At 50.9% G+C, this 17,347-nt stretch overlaps 7 protein-coding genes across 7 annotated transcripts; 3 read left to right on the top strand and 4 right to left on the bottom strand.

The window, feature by feature from the left end:
* Positions 1-76: 76 nt before the first annotated feature.
* M430DRAFT_119334 (hypothetical protein) lies at positions 77-1,707 on the bottom strand. Its single transcript, XM_024861740.1, has 2 exons — positions 1,615-1,707; positions 77-1,520 (listed from the first exon to the last, which is right to left on the bottom strand). The coding sequence occupies exons 1-2, from the start codon at positions 1,662-1,664 to the stop codon at positions 305-307; spliced, it is 1,266 nt and encodes a 421-aa protein (XP_024721270.1). The 5' UTR covers positions 1,665-1,707; the 3' UTR covers positions 77-304.
* A 1,788-nt stretch (positions 1,708-3,495) lies between these two features.
* Positions 3,496-5,068, bottom strand: M430DRAFT_138067 (hypothetical protein). Its single transcript, XM_024862551.1, has 3 exons — positions 4,729-5,068; positions 3,899-4,651; positions 3,496-3,848 (listed from the first exon to the last, which is right to left on the bottom strand). Exons 1-3 carry the CDS (start codon positions 4,729-4,731, stop codon positions 3,729-3,731), a joined length of 876 nt encoding a protein of 291 aa, XP_024721269.1. The 5' UTR covers positions 4,732-5,068; the 3' UTR covers positions 3,496-3,728.
* A 505-nt stretch (positions 5,069-5,573) lies between these two features.
* Positions 5,574-5,949, top strand: M430DRAFT_138063 (hypothetical protein). The gene is made up of 2 exons (XM_024862550.1): positions 5,574-5,785; positions 5,840-5,949. The coding sequence occupies exons 1-2, from the start codon at positions 5,595-5,597 to the stop codon at positions 5,862-5,864; spliced, it is 216 nt and encodes a 71-aa protein (XP_024721268.1). The 5' UTR covers positions 5,574-5,594; the 3' UTR covers positions 5,865-5,949.
* Positions 5,950-6,139: 190 nt separating this feature from the next.
* Positions 6,140-7,334, bottom strand: M430DRAFT_27093 (hypothetical protein; the record flags this gene model as incomplete). The annotated part of the gene is made up of 2 exons (XM_024865520.1): positions 6,140-7,278; positions 7,328-7,334. The coding sequence occupies 2 exons, from the start codon at positions 7,332-7,334 to the stop codon at positions 6,140-6,142; spliced, it is 1,146 nt and encodes a 381-aa protein (XP_024721267.1).
* A 204-nt stretch (positions 7,335-7,538) lies between these two features.
* Positions 7,539-9,876, top strand: M430DRAFT_138059 (hypothetical protein). Its single transcript, XM_024862549.1, has one exon. It carries the CDS (start codon positions 7,555-7,557, stop codon positions 9,571-9,573), a length of 2,019 nt encoding a protein of 672 aa, XP_024721266.1. The 5' UTR covers positions 7,539-7,554; the 3' UTR covers positions 9,574-9,876.
* Positions 9,877-11,663: 1,787 nt separating this feature from the next.
* Positions 11,664-14,614, top strand: M430DRAFT_227962 (hypothetical protein). Its single transcript, XM_024864770.1, has 3 exons — positions 11,664-12,379; positions 12,445-12,501; positions 12,816-14,614. Exons 1-3 carry the CDS (start codon positions 11,888-11,890, stop codon positions 14,358-14,360), a joined length of 2,094 nt encoding a protein of 697 aa, XP_024721265.1. The 5' UTR covers positions 11,664-11,887; the 3' UTR covers positions 14,361-14,614.
* A 451-nt stretch (positions 14,615-15,065) lies between these two features.
* M430DRAFT_65756 (hypothetical protein) lies at positions 15,066-17,010 on the bottom strand (the record flags this gene model as incomplete). Its single annotated transcript, XM_024869198.1, has 6 exons — positions 16,774-17,010; positions 16,483-16,697; positions 16,253-16,393; positions 15,937-16,199; positions 15,542-15,876; positions 15,066-15,081 (listed from the first exon to the last, which is right to left on the bottom strand). The coding sequence occupies exons 1-6, from the start codon at positions 16,812-16,814 to the stop codon at positions 15,066-15,068; spliced, it is 1,011 nt and encodes a 336-aa protein (XP_024721264.1). The 5' UTR covers positions 16,815-17,010.
* Between the last annotated feature and the right edge of the window lie 337 nt (positions 17,011-17,347).

The raw sequence follows: 17,347 nt of genomic DNA, 5'->3' as shown, positions 1-17,347 counted from the left end.
GGGGGGGGGGGTTCGTCTAGCACGATATATACTAAGTCAATGTCCAGCTTGAGCACAGTATTACAACAGTCAACTTCACGCAATGGTAATGTTGTAGTATTGCGATATTAACAGACTACCTAAGGAAATTCAGAACCCACCAACGTTGGTGGGAGAGTGAGTGTGAGTGGTGTTAACTGTGGCGCCTTGATACTCCCATCCCCATTCCGTATCCAGCCAGCCTCAGCTTAAAGAAAGACTATTTGCAATCGCGTGGTATCCCGAGCCCCAGAAAAAACATGTCGACAAATGAAATTTCTAACCATTATATCCTCTTAGCATTATCACATTCTTCTAAAAATCGGTAGAGGCCTTCCAGACCCTCGTATTCCGACGATGAGTTCTGGAGGTCGGCTGGCTTTGTGAAGTAGGCAGACCCATTGTCACTTGCGTCCATACTCTCATAGCCTTCAAGCCAAGGGTTGTCAACGATATCCTCCACCGCGTCATAGTCGTGGCCAGTCTCTGAGCGCAATGAGCCACCTGGCGAAGTCATGGTGTGTTCAGTACTAGGGGCGAATGGGAATATCAAGGCGACATTCGCTCCAAGGCTGTCGTCAAAATCTGGATCTTGGTGAACAACCCCTCTCTCCACGCCAACCTCATCGCAGAGACGCTCTACAGTCTCGGCATCACAGCCCGGAAACCGAACCCGGAGAGTGGATTTCTGTTCCAGGGATATAGGGAGATCACCAAGAGCGGATAAGCGCTTGAGATCGTTCATTGTAATGGCCAGGTCCTTCAGGGCACGTGAGAAATCGACAGAGAGAACATCCAAGAAGCCCTCGGTGTTCAAGTTTGGGGCGGATTGCTCCATATTCGAGCCGTAGGGGAAGGTGACGTTGAGTGGACTAAGTGCCGTGACAGTTGGGTTGAGATTGAAGTCGATGAATGAACCTGGGACGTGTCTAGGCATTGAACGCATCTTGCGGCATGTCTCTTCCTGGAGATTGGTCACGCTTCGGTACCGCTTTTCTCCGGCTGGAGTCATCCCATCAAAGTGAGCAGTTTGACCAGAGAGCCAGAAGGCTCGAACTGCTGCTGAAACATTGTTCACAACTTGCGCTGGAGCAGCAGGTGTATGGGAGAAGTATCGAGCCCCACCTACACGTCCTCCACCGATGGTATAGCCTCCAGCGGTTCGGGGGATGGCCCCGCCGGTCAAGTTCGGTCGTAGAGTTGAGGCGAAGGGAGCCCGAGTCGTGAGCCGTGAAACAGCGGTTGAAGTTGCAGATGTTGGAAATGATGCACGGCTATATGTAGTAGCTTTGCCTGGGCCAGTGCTCATAAATCGACGAGCGGCATTTACGGCGCTGTGGGTGCTGTACCACCGTCCCTTGCCTTGACGAAGGGCCGCAGCACGGGGAATAGGTTGACGTGGTCCATTTCGGACAAGAACAGGTTGTAGTTCGCGGTTGACAGGGCGTGATATCTCTCCAAGACGTTCTTTTATGGCTTGTGAGGCCTTTTTGAGGGCTTGCCTACTTGGTTGTTAGCATCCAGATGCGTCACATGAGGAGCCGGAGCGGAACACGAGGCTCTTCGTCCTCTTCTAAATTCAAGGGGGGATTTTACCTGAGCACCCTCATGGCTATGGGTGCCAGGACACCTCCGGCTGGTGCCATTGTGACGGTTGCGTGGATTGATAGAAGAGTGAAGAGATGATGTTCACGACTGAAGCATCGAGGGGCGTCAGATGCCACTCTGAAGCCACAGTCCTGCACAGCCACTCCCAATCGCTTATCGCGCTAGTTTGGAAGCTAGCGGGATTTACCGTTCTTTCACTCCACGGTATAAATTATTCTTTTTCTTCTCCAGCTTTTTTTCTTCCATCCATATTCCTACCTTCTCTCAATATGTGTTCCAACACTGGGCATTATCCCAAATCTTCTGCTCGTCCCAGCATACAATGAGCAGTGGCCAGCTACAACAACTCTATTAAGGTAAGCCTTCCCATCGCTCGTCTTGGCAGCCCTCTTATGATGAGAGTATAACACAATTGAACAATCCAACTCTTACATCACCATGGGGATTTGTATTATCTATTCTGAAATATCAGTGTCCCTGGCTTCGACTCAATGATTACAACCTAGAGGGGAACTTTGCTGACTAGTTCGCAGGAACTTACATATCCAGCAATTAATGAGACCATGTAAAACTCTACATCATGATGGAAGGGCACTGGTCGCGCCCCGACCCTCTTTACAATCCAACTCAAAAGGTTAGTGAAAGGTCAATCTCTCATTCGCGTACACCTCGGGTGTGATGATCTCAAGACATCAATAGGAATTCCTCATTCTGAAGTTATCATGTTGATTCTGTCTCTTTTAAGTTTCAGCCTTGTCTGACCCTCACAAATGTTCTATCATTGTCTTTGCTCTGCTCTTGGTATGCCTTTGCTAACCTCGTCGCGGAATCAGGTATATACACCCATTTTAAACCCCTATCTTGCCATCTTTCCGCATCCTATGACGAACTTTGAACGAACGGGCGGACAGACTGCGCACTCCTGCTCCTGCTCTCATCAAAGCAAGGCGTACAAACCTTGTGAGAGTAGACAGTTTGGAATTGCTTGTTGAGAACTCGTCAGCTGATCCATTGCAAACGACTCTGGAATCATCGAGAACCACATGATACCGAGCATGATTGCTAACCTCACCTTCTAGGTACATCATATAACTTCTCTTAACTATCTTCCTATTGGACCATAACCTATATGATGAACTGTTTATTCACACTGTTTGAGACGTTGGTATTTATTTACCTTCGCCGATGAACATACTTACAAAAATCTGATTTAATGAGGTATGTGGAGCACCATTGACCTGTAATGGAACCCCAGCTAACCATTCTCTAGCCTGAAATTTGTTTATGGTTCTTTGCATTTTGGCATTAATGCTTAGCATGTCATAAGATCGTGGCTAACACTATGTGATTGTCGCATAGGTATGCTCCGAAATGTAAACGTATTATTATACCAAAGGTGAGCACTCCTTTTCCTAGCGTCGTACACCGCCTTGGTAGCTCTGATGAATCCAAATATTCGCTGTGTTCTTTCCGAGTACATTCATTGAAGAAACCTATATTTCACCTTGGAGAACTGAGATAGCCCTCCAACCTCCCGTCATATTGTCGCTTGAGAGATTTAAGATCCGTAGCTAATGGCAATACCCTAGATCAAACCTTGAGTATTACTGCTCTTGTTGTACAATGTAAAGACATGTTTCGGGAGGTGGCCAAAGGAATAGGAATAGAAAATTATTTGCAACTTTAACTCCTCTCCGCTCTGCTCGTTTTCCGTGATGTGATGATCATACATGTTCTGCAAGAGATATTGGACGTGAACCATCTGCCCGCATCAAGCGCGTCTCGTTGTCTTCACTCTTGTAATTACTACTACGAAGTCGGCTGTCTTTTCAGTCACAGCCAACCAAATCAAAGTTCAACCAACAAATGGGTATTGGATACTGGAGAGAAACTATGTATGCGTGCCAGATTGCCAGCACGCTAAAAAATGCTTGGTTGAAGAACGCCGTGACAACAACGAGACCTGAGGATTTCAAAAACGCCCGGGGTATACCCAATGTCCTTCCTATAACGTGAGGATCATGCAGAGAAAACGTCCTTGGACCCCCATCAAGGAGGGCCTAATCTGGAGAAGAAACAAGAAACACTATGTATGTATAGCTTCACCCAAATACCAATGCATTCAACACATGTTCGTTCCGCCATCCTTGGGATTCGAGAGACCGTTTCGGGTCCAATATTCTGCCCAGGTATGCGAGTTTGAGACCTTGCGGCGGCGAGATCTTCAAGGCTGTTAGTTAGAGCTCTTGAGAAGGTTTGTGGAGGGACGTACCTTTGCTTCCTCGGTGAACCTCTCAATCAACAAACGCACAGAACATCCCTTGGGAACGTCTATGCATAGATCTTGAGCCTGACCGTCACTGCGCCTTGCTTTGACAGTCATCATATCTTCTGGCTCAAGAGGCTTTTGTCCATCCTCTTCCCCGCGCCTCAAAAGCTCCTCCTCATCCTCACTGGAAGGTCCACTCCTCTCAGCCTGGTCTGATTCTATCATGTTTATCGGATCTGAGACAATGTACTCCGGCAGTTGGTAGAATGCGCCGAAAACATCATATACCCCACTAGCCATGTCACCAGTTGGAACAGTGACCCCAGCTGCGTCCAGAATCTGTTGCGCAGTCGCCCACCCTCCATCTTGGTCCCCATCACTGCCCCCATTCCATAATATTTCCAGAGCCGCGTGTATCACCTGCCATATTTCTGCGCGCCCGGTCACACGGGTGTCAAAGAATTCCACACGTTCTCGGTCTAACTCTGTTCGTGTCCAGGTGCGATCGTCGCTCCGCCACACATGCGGTTTCAGAGGGCGATTGAGGACATAGGAGAGCGGTCGTGAAGATCCATGTTGGCGGTGCCTGCGACTGTGAATATGGGAGGGGTGGGGTATGCCAGGAACCAAGTTGGAGGCGGGGGTGGAAGGTCTTGGGAAGGTAGCCTGCGACTGAGGTTCTGAGGAGTTTATGGCGCGGGAGGAAGAATTGGCTTGTTGCGCGGGGTAGGGTGATGGGCTGGAGACACAGCAACCCTACAGATGATCCTGTCAGAGATATTTCCACGATAGAGTCTTGGAAGTTATAGACAATGAGAAGTAGAGGGCCTTACCATGGCGGCACAATCCTTTGTGGTTCGATGCACTGCCGGGCGAGATTCTGACGTCGTATTCGAGGCCGCTGAACGAGAACAAACTCGCCTCGTGCGATAAACCAGACAAGCCGCTTGACGCAAGGGCTTGGATACTGTAGAAGGACGATTGCAACGAATGATTCGACCACAATAATGAAAGAGCCCTCCAGTCACGACGGTATGATCGTTGGACTAAGGAGTCTTGCGCATCTTTACTTGAGGTGAGAGGGGAGAGGGAGAGAAGCGAGAGGCGGGAATGAGGAAGAAGAGGGAGTTTGAGGAGGGGTTGAGGGGCAGTCGAGGGAGTGGAAGGAGTTGAGCTTATGGAGGAGAGAGAAGGTCCAGAGCAGAGAGAAAGAGATGGCCAACTCAGTCACAGACGCTTTATATAATGGGCCCGTGTCTACAGCCTATTATTATATTTTTGTCTTCTATCTTCCATCTCTATTATCTACTGTTTGGGTTCCTTTCCCGCTGTCTAATACGTTGCTCTTATTTGTTATCAAGAGCCCGCCTTTTGTGGGCAGGACTGTCGTAAGACGTCTGCCAGAATAGGGTGGATAATATCGGATGTTCTGATGAAATTCCTCAAGCCAAGAGACCGTCTCTGTGGGTTCTGACCCGCCAGCAAGGGCCCAGGATCTAGGCAAGTCGATTGCTTTGTGATGAAAGGCAATGGAAGGCGGTGAGTCTCGCCGAGAAAGGAAAGGCTGCTCAGTTCTGCCACCCAAAAACTTCCATCTTCCTCTGGCTACGTTCTGATTCCAGCCCCTCCACACGTCCCCGAGACATCCCTATCCGCACATATCAAGAACCGCAGTCCAAATATCCAAATACAATCAGACATGTCTCGCGAAGCATACCAGGTCCCAACCGTGGCTCCCACGCCCGGTCGCGATGCTTTCCAGGCTGGCGATGGCCCCGCTATCAACTATCTGTGCGGCGACTGCAACTCCAAGGTCCCGTTGAAGAAGGGCGACCCTATCCGATGCAAGGAGTGCGGTCACCGTGTGCTGTACAAGGAGAGAACAAAGAGGTGAGTAGGGATCGGCTTGGGAAATGGCAACGATGTTGCTGACTCCAGGTGCAGAATGGTGCAGTTCGAAGCAAGATGACGAGGCCGGGGAGATGGGCGATTGCGACAATACCACAAGACAAGGGACCAAATACCATCAAGAATGGAACTGGGGATGAGCGGGTAGCAGGCGTACTGGTTACACGATATAAGGGAATGGTTTCCTGCGGGGTCACAAACGGCAGAGGGAGAGGTTAGCTGTTGGTGATTTTAGAATCTGTGAATTGTGCAGGCCTTTTCCTACTTATGGTATCAAAGATGCGCCGTGCAATGCTACCATCCAACACAACGCCTTTTACCCCCCGCCCCAAATCCTTACATATTCATCTGACTAGCTCGGAGATATCTTGTGAAGCTATGATCCTCGTTGGTCGCTGATCCCCCGGATTCTTCCAAGGCCTTCTTATACCTCGCCGTCAGGCCATCAGCATCATCCTCATCCTTTCCAGCATCGTCTTCTTCCTCATCTGAGTCGTATTCCATATCACTAAGGGTATCCATGTCAGGTTTCTCGGGTTTCTCCTCAGGCTTCCTTGAAGAAGGCTCGCCCGAGACGGCCATATCCTTCATGAGCCTTCCCAGTTCTTTCTCCCTGTTTGCAGCCTTTTCTTCCTCCCTCTGTTTCCTTCTCCGCTCCAGTTCGGGTTTATAATCCCTATTGAACTCCTCCGCTTTCTCTTCCACGGCTTTGAAGAACTCGTCAACACCTGCTCCGGTCATAGAACTGACCCCCACCACACTCAGATGACTGTAAAACTCCTCCAGCACTAAACTCATGCTGTTCAGCAAGGATCCCATATAACCACTTCCCCCACCTAACCCGCCAGAACCACCTTCAAGCCCCCCAAAGCTGCCCATCTCCTCTTCTTCTTTTAATGCAGCTTGGAAGGCTTCGAAGTCCGTCATCCACTCCTTGGCGAACTCGGCGTCTTTGACATCTGTTTTGTTGAAGACCAGGATCATGGGCAACTTCGTTTTGTAGAGGATACTGCACGCGTACAGCATATTGCTCATGAATGTACTCGTCGAAGCTGTGCGGGGCGTATCTATGATATATGCGATGACTGTAGGGAATGTCGACGCCAGGGAATCCAAAAGAATGCTTCCAGACGCACTCCACACGAAAACCTCAATCTGTCCAGGAGTATCTACCAATATATTCTTGATGGGCTTTACCGTGGGCTTCTCGGGGTCGCCTTGTGCGCGTTTCTCGAGGAGAGCAAGGATCTGGTCTATCTTTGTGGCGAACAGATTTAGAGATGTGAGGATCCCGCCGTTGGGGCCTAGATTGTAGGCTTTCATGACCTCTTTGTAGTTGACTGAGTCACGAATGTCGATATTGGCCGTGAAAGGGACATTTAGGACTGCGGGGTCGAGGTTCATGACATAAGGGGGATCTCTTTGGGCATGGAGATGGGCGTTTATTCGCTGCATGAAGGTGGTTTTGCCTGAGCCTGGAATGATGTCAGTGAGAACGCATCAGATTTGAAGAGGGAAACCTACCAGCCATGCCCACGCAGACAATAGCTACAGGCTGAGTGCCCGACGAAGTCTGAGAAGTTGCCATATCTTCCCCTGGTTTCTAAATCTGGAGTGTTGTTGGATGTAGAGGAGGGGTGGCCCGCGAGGTGGGCTGTCGGCAAAAGGAAATCTTTTCGAGCTCAAGCCTCAAGCTTGGTTCGCTTCTCCAGAAGTCGACCTCCACGCCATCCCCACCCGATAAACACGCAATGGACGGCCTTGACGAATTCGAGAAGGCTTTGGCCGAAGAGAAAAGGGCAAGGGAGAGGAGTGAGAGGCATGCGAACAAGGATCGCGATCGCAAACATCGACACCACCATAGTTCCAGGCATCACCGATCAAGAGACGACGAGGACGATGAGCACCGACGTAAACGCTCAAGGCACTCCAGAGATGATGATGAAGATAGGCATCAACGGCGCTCCAAGCACGAAAAGACCTCAGATCCGCACGAAGATCTACCAATCCCAGATGATGAAGTTCCTCAGTCAGAGTCGACCAAACTTGTTCGCGATTCGTGGATGACAGCGCCTTCAGCTTTGGACATTGATTATACGCAGAAGGGCGCCAAGGTCGCGAAGCCTCCTCCTTCAAAACCCGATTACGACTTGAAAATCCACAAGAATGAGCTTAATCGCCATTTACAAGATTTGGCGGATGGGAAGAAGCTAGAAGAAATTGGAGACGAAGAAGCGCAACATGAGGTCTCATACACATTTGGAGATTCAGGGGCTCAATGGCGTATGACCAAGCTCAAAGCTGTGTATACGCAGGCTGAACAGACCGGCAGATCTGTGGATGAGATTGCTATAGAGAGATTTGGGAGTTTACGTGAATTTGACGATGCCAGAGAGGAGCAAATCGAGTTGGATCGTCGGCAGCTCTATGGGGAAGGCTATGTAGGCAAGGAGAAGCCCAGTGGTGAGCTGTTCCAGGAAAGAAAGCTGGAGCTAGGTATCAGAAAAGACGCCAGTCAATCCCATGGAGCAAATGATACGGAACTACCACAGGGAGAAGTCATGGAAGAGAAGCCGGCCCCAGGAAAGACAGTAGTGACAGACCCTACAACGTTGAATAGGATGAAAGCCCAGCTGATGAAGGCAAAATTGAAGAACTCCCCTGATGTTGCAAAGCTCGAAGCGGAGTATAATGAGGCTATGTCTAGCTATTCCAATAATCCGGAAGCTGGTGTGGTTGTGTTACCAGTGATGGAAAACCGGATGTTGGCAGGGACTCGAGGCGAAGTCAAGACAATTGATAATAAGAGAGGTCGAGAAAGGGGATTGGTCAAAGACAACGAGGATATGAGTATTGAGGACATGGTCCGTGAAGAGAGAAGGACAAGGGGGCAAGCTGGCGGCGAAGGCATGAGAGCTGCCGAGCGTATTGCGAAGGACGCCAAATTCGACGATGATCTGGAATACATGGACGACAACGCAGAAAAGCTTGCGAAGCGCGTTCAAAAATCCGAAATCAACCTAAAGAACGTTGCCGTTGGGGAGTTCCAGAAGATGAATCGGATCCTGGATTCCTGCCAGTTGTGTCACCACCCCGAGAAGAACCAACCACCCATTGCACCGCTGATATCATTGGCGACACGGGTCTATCTAACCTTGCCAACGGAACCCGAGCTCAGTGACGGCGGTGCAGTCATTGTGCCGATCGAGCATAGAACGAATCTTTTGGAGTGTGACGATGATGAATGGGAAGAGATCCGAAATTTCATGAAGTGTCTCACACGGATGTATCACGATCAAGGTCGGGATGTCGTGTTCTACGAAAATGCCGCGGCACCACATAGGAAGATGCATGCCGCGATGCAAGCTGTACCGTTACCCTATAGCCTGGGCGAGACAGCACCTGCCTTCTTCAAGGAAGCCATCCTATCTTCCGATGAGGAATGGACACAGCATAAGAAACTAATTGATACTGCGGCCCGAGCACGAGATGGATTGGGCAAACTCGCTTTCCGTCGATCGATGGCCAAGGAAATGCCCTACTTCCATGTCTGGTTTGAGATTGACGGCGGACTAGGCCACATAGTTGAGGATTCAAATCGATGGCCGAGAGGGGATCTCTTCGCGAGGGAGGTTATCGGTGGTATGCTCGATAGTGAACCTGATGTGATAAAGAGGCAAGGTCGTTGGACCCGAGGGGACAGACGGCAGGAGGATTTCAAAAAGCGCTGGAGAAAGTTCGACTGGACTCGAGTTTTGACGGATGGTTGAGCGTCAAGCGCTTCAATCTCAATCGGAGAAGCACTCGGGACTGGGCAGGGAATTTGCTTGCGTGCTCTTCGGATGGCCGAAAATACTGCTTTGCGGACGGCCTGAGAGTATCTCTCGTGTGGTTTCAGAGAGGTTCAGATTGCGTGCCAAACTCCAACTCTCCCTTGAAGCTGAGCCGAAGAGCAAGTGATGAGCCGGGCCAAATCAGATACAATCCAAGTACGCATGCGGGCGTTGTACCAAGCGTCGCTATTTGATAGCTATGTAGCAGGACAAACACTCTAGTCCATGGTCTTATGGCTCGAGAATGATCTCGTGGTAAATCAAATCAAGCACCCCCTTCGACGGCGTACCTAGTTACAGCTGCAGCTTCCCATCAACGGTTATGCCTCTAGCAGTTGATTAGTAGCATCAGCCGCGAATAACTCGATCTTTAATCAAAGATCTAAATACTTCATAGGAATGAATAATTATAAAAAGAGACCACTAATAGTAATGATTGATTCCTCCCACACTCCCTTCTTTGACCGAGATGAATTCAAAACGGCATTTATTATCAATGAAGTATATAGTGATGCAAGATCAACAACGTTGAACCGCAACAACGTTCATGCGAGCACCCACCCCCATCACACACATATCTCGATCAAGCTATCTACCTAGCTAGGTACGGCGCATATCGATTTCCCCATTCCCTTCTCCCATAAACCATGTTTGAGCGAGGAGGACGAATACAGATAGATGGCTGGCTAGCTGGTGTACAACAGTGAACAGCTCCAGATTAGCTGTTTTTTCCTTTCTTTTTTTCTGGGGGGTTCTTGAGAGATGAGGATGGACGGACAGCAGCAGCAGCGTGCTCGGATTGAAGCGTGCATGCTTGGTGTAGCTATTTACCTACCTACCTACTCACGGTACCAGGGTTTGATTATCTGGCTGGTGTCACCCGAGTGAGTGAACTACTAGGAGTGAGTTTTTGGTATAGTAATGGTGAGTAAGTGAGTGAAGCTTCTTTAGCAGTCTCTATCTTGATTATATACATATATATAAAGTGAGTGAGTGAGTGAGTACTTTGTAGCTGGCAAATAATAATCCAGGTATACGACTTGTGTAATGCTTGAATCCTACCTACTCTGTTTAAAGCAAGACCCCGGTAGCTAGTTCTCGCGATACAGACATCACACCCCTAGTCCCAGTCCTTGTAGTTGTACCTGTCACATCATCGGTAAATGATCCTAACGATGCGGAGTACAGGAATGTCGGGATGGACGGCGCGGTACGGTTCTCGCCTGTCCTTCCCCGAGGATGGCTAAGAGACGCCGTTCGAGGGTGCATAGGTAGTGGAAGGTTATGGGCAAAAAAGCTTCTATTGCCCTTCCATCGCTTACGCCTGAGACTCCGGAGTTACAGGAGGGATAGACAGGGACGGTGACCTTGTTGGATGGGTTGTGGATGGTTGAGGACTTGCCTACCTTACCTTACTCTTCTGTGTTTCTGTACACCGTCAGTGTCTCTTTGTAACAACCTCGTGACCTGCCTTTTGAAGATCCCCCTTGTGCAAAGGGCACGGCCTTGTGCTGTACAGGAAGTTGGGAACTCTGCGCCGTGCAGAGGATAATATACCTCTGTACTATGCTCTGTAGAGTCCGTAGGTCCACTCCAGTCTCTGAAGCTTTCCCAGCCGGCGCAAGCTCAAGGCAAAAGACGAGGAGCGCTAGACCCAGCTTGGCAATGCAGAGTTTTTGCGGTCGGATAGCACCACGCCCCAGTGCGGCGATATCACCGTGGCTGACCGCCTTCTGCAGAAAAAAAGTACGCTCACCACTCACGAGTCGACCTGTCTTGGCCCGCCCAGTGAATCCATCCATTCACCTCTCTCAGTTCTAACTTCTTCCAGTTCCACCACTCACCCCCCCCAAAACTCTCCACTCCACTTAACATAATCAGTCCACCATCCATCCTTGATCCATCCCTCGCCTCCCCCCGAAACGAAACGAAACGATACGTACGATCCCACCCCCCAAACGAATCTGAACCGCTTCGCTCGCGTCAAAGGCCTCTCGGTAACCCATCTCGCTTCCGTCGCCTTCTCATCGAGAGGCTCTTGAATCCGAGGTATCTCGATTATCCAGCGTCTATTGGAAGCCCTGCAGCGACTCGAAAACTCGATCTTGACTTGAGCAGCAGATCTCTGCTCGTTTGGCCCGCGTGCCGTTTGTTGTGGTGCCCCCGTCTCAACTTGTCAACTTGTCCACGTTCAACCTCCAGAGGGTCCTGAACTATCATCCTGCCTGTCAGCGACCGCGTCAGTTGCGAGATGGCGCAGCAGCAGAACAATCGTAACAGTCCACATCTCTCTGCACAGCTGAACGGCTCCGCGCCGTCATCACCTTCAATGTCCAACGCGCAGCAGCCCGGCGGACAGTCGCGTCAACCAGCGAGCTATCCCAGCCCGACTTCCTATCCTTCACCTTCACTCTCGAGTGCCCAATACAACTACCCTCCCCCCAACAATCAACAGGTCAGTGAACCATACCGCGCAAGTCCTACCGGCAGCAACGGCTCTTTGTCTCTCCCCAGTATGCGATCTCTGGATCCGCTCCAGCAGCAGCAGCAGCAGCACATGGGTTCGCCTCTGCCTCCTCCGGTCGCTCAGATGGGTGGCCCGTATTACCACAACCAAGGCCAGACGCTCCCGCATCCCTCGCACCAGTATCCCAATGTCACCTCGGATCCAACGGGCCAGGGCATGCGATATGCGCTGCCTCTCACCGACTCTCGGGTTATGAGCGGCGGCAGACACAAGAAGGTGAGAAAAACATCGCAGTCACGACCGGCCTCGCTCGTACGGTGCTAACATGCCGGCTCCCATAGGAAATCAAGCGTAGAACCAAGACAGGATGCCTGACCTGCAGAAAGCGAAGAATTAAGGTTAGTACACGACGGGCGTTTCCCTTTGTGCAGATATTCGGTACGAGAGATGTTGGATTGAAGTTGAGGTTCCTTCGCGATGAGTCTCTTCGTCTATATGCAAGCGAATCTACCTAAGTAGGCGAAGGCACATGAGCTTGGTCAAGCCGAACGAGCGAGCTTCTGGGCAAGAGGCGCGATCCGTCGTGTTTGGAGATCGTCAACTTCAACTTCAACTTCATCTTCGTCTTTACCTCCATCTCCACCTCCACTCCCAGACCCCCCCTCCGTCAGAAGTACGCGCGCGCATTCTAACCCTCTCTCTCTCCCTTCAGTGTGACGAACAACACCCAGCCTGCCGCAACTGCCAGAAGTCGAAGCGCGAGTGTTTGGGATACGATCCGATCTTCAAGCAAGCTCCTGGTCCTGCGCCCATCCAACCCGCCCCCAGCGCGGCGCCGTCGATGACCTCGACCTCTGCCATCGCCAACCCCTACGGAAACCAGCCTCAGATGCTCGGAGGCGGCTACGCTGCAGCCCCAAGCATGACCTACGAACCAGCCCTCTCCGCCGGCGTCAGCTCTCCTGGCTCGGCCGGCCAGCAGTTTGACTATGCATCGGCCATCGATCCAGCTCTTGAAGCCGCTGCCCCCCCTACGGGTGCGCCAGGAAATCGTTATGGAGGTCAACCAGGTATGCAGGCCCACCGCCCCGGAGTCTTTTCAAGGGACATCCAAAGCCCAAGCCCATATCCCCCAAGCCCATCCGATACCCATACCCCCCATCTCAGAGGGGGCGCTTTTTCAATCATCCCCCCTTCCGTTGATTTTGCAGGAGAGGTCGCTTACACGATTGCTTCAGCGAAGAGAACCGTCGATGAACTGCTCGATCTCGGAGGAGTCGCTCCAACCCCACCACCCTTCAACCTGATGCAGTCGGATACGATGCTTGACGAGGCAAAGCACCTGTTCTACAGCATCTATGCGCCGGGCCTCGAGAGTTTCCTCGAATCGAAGTGGTATTCCTCCAAGGGTCTCCCTCATGTCCTCAATGACAGGAACATATTGAACAAGCTCGGCAACCTACTGGACCAGTTTGCGATTTCCAACGCCGGGAATGATCCAGCCGAGATGGCATACACCTCAAGTGTCGAGGCCAGAACTGTCTGGGCCTTTGCCCTTATGGTTCGAGACGCCGCGGCCGAGATGCACAGTGTCAACCCCGGTCTTGTTCCTGCCACCGATGATCCTGTCGAGGCTGCCCACCGCTTGACTGTTTTCGAATCCTTGTTGACCGGCAGAGTCGCTGGCACCAACCCTCTCACCCAACCTGTCCCCGGAAGCACTGACCATCACCGACTTCGAGAGCTGGAGTTCTGGTTTACCATGGGCAACTTCGTGTGCCTTTCGTACGACGACCCTGGTTCTACCAAGGATGTCGATGACACCCTCGCAGCCCTCCGAAACCTACTGGACGGCAGGGAGAACAGAGACGTTCTGTATTCGGTTGCCGTTGTTCGTGCTCTCAGCCAGCGTGTCTCCGAGTACACCGAGAGTGATCAACCACTTCACCTCGACGAGAGCGACAACAAGAGCAAGCTCCTTGTTGCCAAGAAGTTCATCATGGATGAGGGTGCTGGAGCTGGCACAACAAATGTCATTCGACGACTCTGCGAGCTTGCGGCACGCTCTTGGACTGCACCAGTCACGACTGCTGCTCCCGCGGCCACCACCACCGCCGACACCGCCGCCAACAACACCACCACCACTGCTGCCGATAATACTACTACTGATACTGCTGCTCCCGATAGCACCTCCACGGCTACGGCTACGGATACGGCTGCGGCTACGGCTACGGAAACAGCCACGGAAGCAAAGTAGTTTGTTCATATGCCGGCATCCCGTCACGGATCTCAACGAATTCTCTTTCTCGGCGCAGCATTGCATTTTGCCTCTCGCTTTTTATTGTGGCATCAAAAAGGGTCATCTGGGTCTCGTCTACGTTCCGTTTTATCTCCCCCTGCTCTCTATCCGGCACTCCAGGCACGGGTGCTGCAAAAAAGAACCTAAGTCAACACTGATGCTATGGTGGATTTTATTATGGGAAAGGGATTTTATTCTGCTTCTGATTTGTCTTTTTTTTTTTCTTTTCCTGCAAGCGCCTACATGTGACCTTAAGAATAAGCAGCCGGGAGGAAACCTTTTCTTCTTTCTATTTTGCTTGCTCTGGCGTGGGGGTCACGGGCGTGGCGTCTCTGCTTATCCTGGCCCTAACCTCAACCTCCTTCCCATCATAAAGATCATCTGTGCTACAAAGCAAAAAAAGAAAACCCCGGGGTGGAAATGAAATCAATCAATCGCGCGAGGAGAAACGCAGACGAACAAAGCTTTCTTCAAAACAAAAACGCTCCTGTACTTTAGTTTCCTTGCTCCCTGCCTATCATGAAGAGCCAATAGATTTCCTCCACACACATATACACACATACATATCTTGTTGAGACTGAATGTGATATTTCACCGCAACTTACACATGTAGAAAATAGATGGATCGCTGAGTATAGATTGCGCGCGTTCCTGCTGTCTTGACTATCCTTGGAATATACTTAGGATAGGGAGGGAGGGAGGGAAGGACCATGAGATTCCTTGGTTGGGTGCGCGCAGCTGTGCTATCTGACGAGTTCACTGGATGAGAATGGATCGTGGACGGTGCAGCCCGCTACTGGTTGGACTGGACTGGTCCGTTGCGTTATAAGATATATAGATAGGTAGGTAGGTGGATGGGTACCTAGTGTCAGTGTCAGGGGGAAAATAGAAAGAGGGTAGATGAAGAATAGTAAGCAAAATGACACCCGTTATTTTTCATTTTTCGTCTTGGTTGCTATTTTCTAGGATCGATCTACCTGATAATAATAACTTAAAAGAAGAATCTTTTGAAGCGAGCACGAGCAAAACATATCTTCCTCCGCTCTTGGGGTCAGTGTTACTGCCAATTCGGGATTACCTTCCTCGTCTCTGCTTTGTCGAGGTCCCTTTCTATGTGTGAACGGATAAGCGCAGCTCACATATCCTTCTGCTCAGCAACGGGGCTCGTCAGCTTCCCGGCCTCGATGGCACTCCGCACGTTCCCGATACACCACACCTCCATCTTGGTCTGCGTCTCGACCGTCCATGTGCCCATGTGCGGGACGAGCATCACGTGTGGGTTGGCGATCAAGCCGGGGTGGACCTTGGGCTCCTCTTCGAAGACGTCAAGGCCGCAGGAGAGGACGTGGCCGCTGTCTAGGGCTTTGACGAGGGCGTCTTCGTCCATGACAGCGCCGCGGGCGGTGTTGACAATCACGACACCTTTCTTCATCTTCTCGAATTCTTTGGTGCTGATTATGTGGTGGGTGTTTTTCTGTTGGTTTGGCCGGTTATCTTGTGCTCTGTTCGACGTCAAGTGGGGAAGGATACTTACGTTCAAGGGAAGGTTTAGTGAGAGGACATCACTGGTCTTCAACAGCTCATCAAAACTAACGTATTTTGCACCGCCGCTCAACTCGTCAGATAGTTTAGATCGGTTGTGGTATTGGGTCGTCATGCCAAATGCAGCGGCCTTCTTCATGAGGTTCCGCCCGATGCCTCCCATACCCAAGATGCCTAGGACCTTGCCCTGCGGGTCATGCCCCAAAGGCGGTGGTGGGGATCCCTTCCAATGGCCATTGCGGAGAGCCATCATTGCTAGATTTTCTGTCAGTACAGAGGCATGAGTGGTTCAGAGGGAGGAAACGAACATGTGTTGAACCCCCGTAGAGCTCCCAGGATGAGAAACATGTTGACATCAGCCGTAGCATCATCCACAGCAGTTGGCACATTAGAAACCCGGATATCGTGAGCTGTGCAGGCGTGCACATCAATCTGATCATATCCTGCCCCTATACCCCAGAAAATTAGCCCTCGACATCCCCCCAGGTCCTCAACTCCTGTCACTCTCTCCAGAAGTAAATAAAGCCAGTTCCCCTACCATTATGAGCTATGAATTTCAAACTCTTGGGTAAGTGGGGCACGAGTTCCTCGTCAATCATTCCCGTGATGGCTACGCTCTGGAAGGTCCGGTACGCAACGAGCACCTTGTCGAAAGCGCCAGACTTGCATTCTTCTATGAATTCCGCGCGCGACCGAGCTTTGGGCTCGATAACATCGGCGATCTCGGAGATGGCAGCCCATTCTTTGTGCGCACTGAATAGTGGGACAAGACGTTACTACTGTGGTGTTCTGGTACGAGGCTTGGGACTTTGGCATGGGAGAAACCTACTGCTCGATTTCTCCCAGGAGGAGAACCTGAGGCTTGCTCATTTTGAAAGATTGGGCGAGGTTCTGATGAGAGGGTTGAAGATCAAGGAGGGTTGGAAGTTGGGTTTTGCTTGGTGTTTACTCGGTATGGTGGGGTAGAGATTGCCCCGCGCTGGAGATCGGAATCAAGACGGGAGATAAGCTTCTGCGAAATCAATGGACGAAGAACAGAGCGGCTTCACGCATATAAGAAACGGGGAGAACTGGAGATGGCTGGAGATGCGAATCGGAAAAATGGATGCTGGGTTGTGACGGGAAAAGGACAAAAGAGAAAAGGTCGGAGGTTCCTGTTCTAATTTATATGGAGCTGTTTGGGAGCTGGCGGCCCTGACTCGGCCGTCTCTCGCCCGCAACGACAGAGGGAGGCTATTTACCAAGGCGGACAGCGGATGAGGTAATTCGGTATTTGGTATCTTTACTCATATTAGCTAGGTAAGGTCCGCAAGGTACTCTGTTATTTTGTTCTTATTCCAGGCACTATCCTACGCATTTAGGCCGCTTGGATTCTGGATAATATCTCCCCTTGCAGGTTAGAT

This window comes from Amorphotheca resinae (assembly GCF_003019875.1).
Source record: "Amorphotheca resinae ATCC 22711 unplaced genomic scaffold M430scaffold_5, whole genome shotgun sequence".
NCBI classification, from domain to species: Eukaryota; Fungi; Ascomycota; class Leotiomycetes; order Helotiales; family Amorphothecaceae; genus Amorphotheca; species Amorphotheca resinae.
This window is presented reverse-complemented; position numbering and strand designations above follow the sequence as displayed.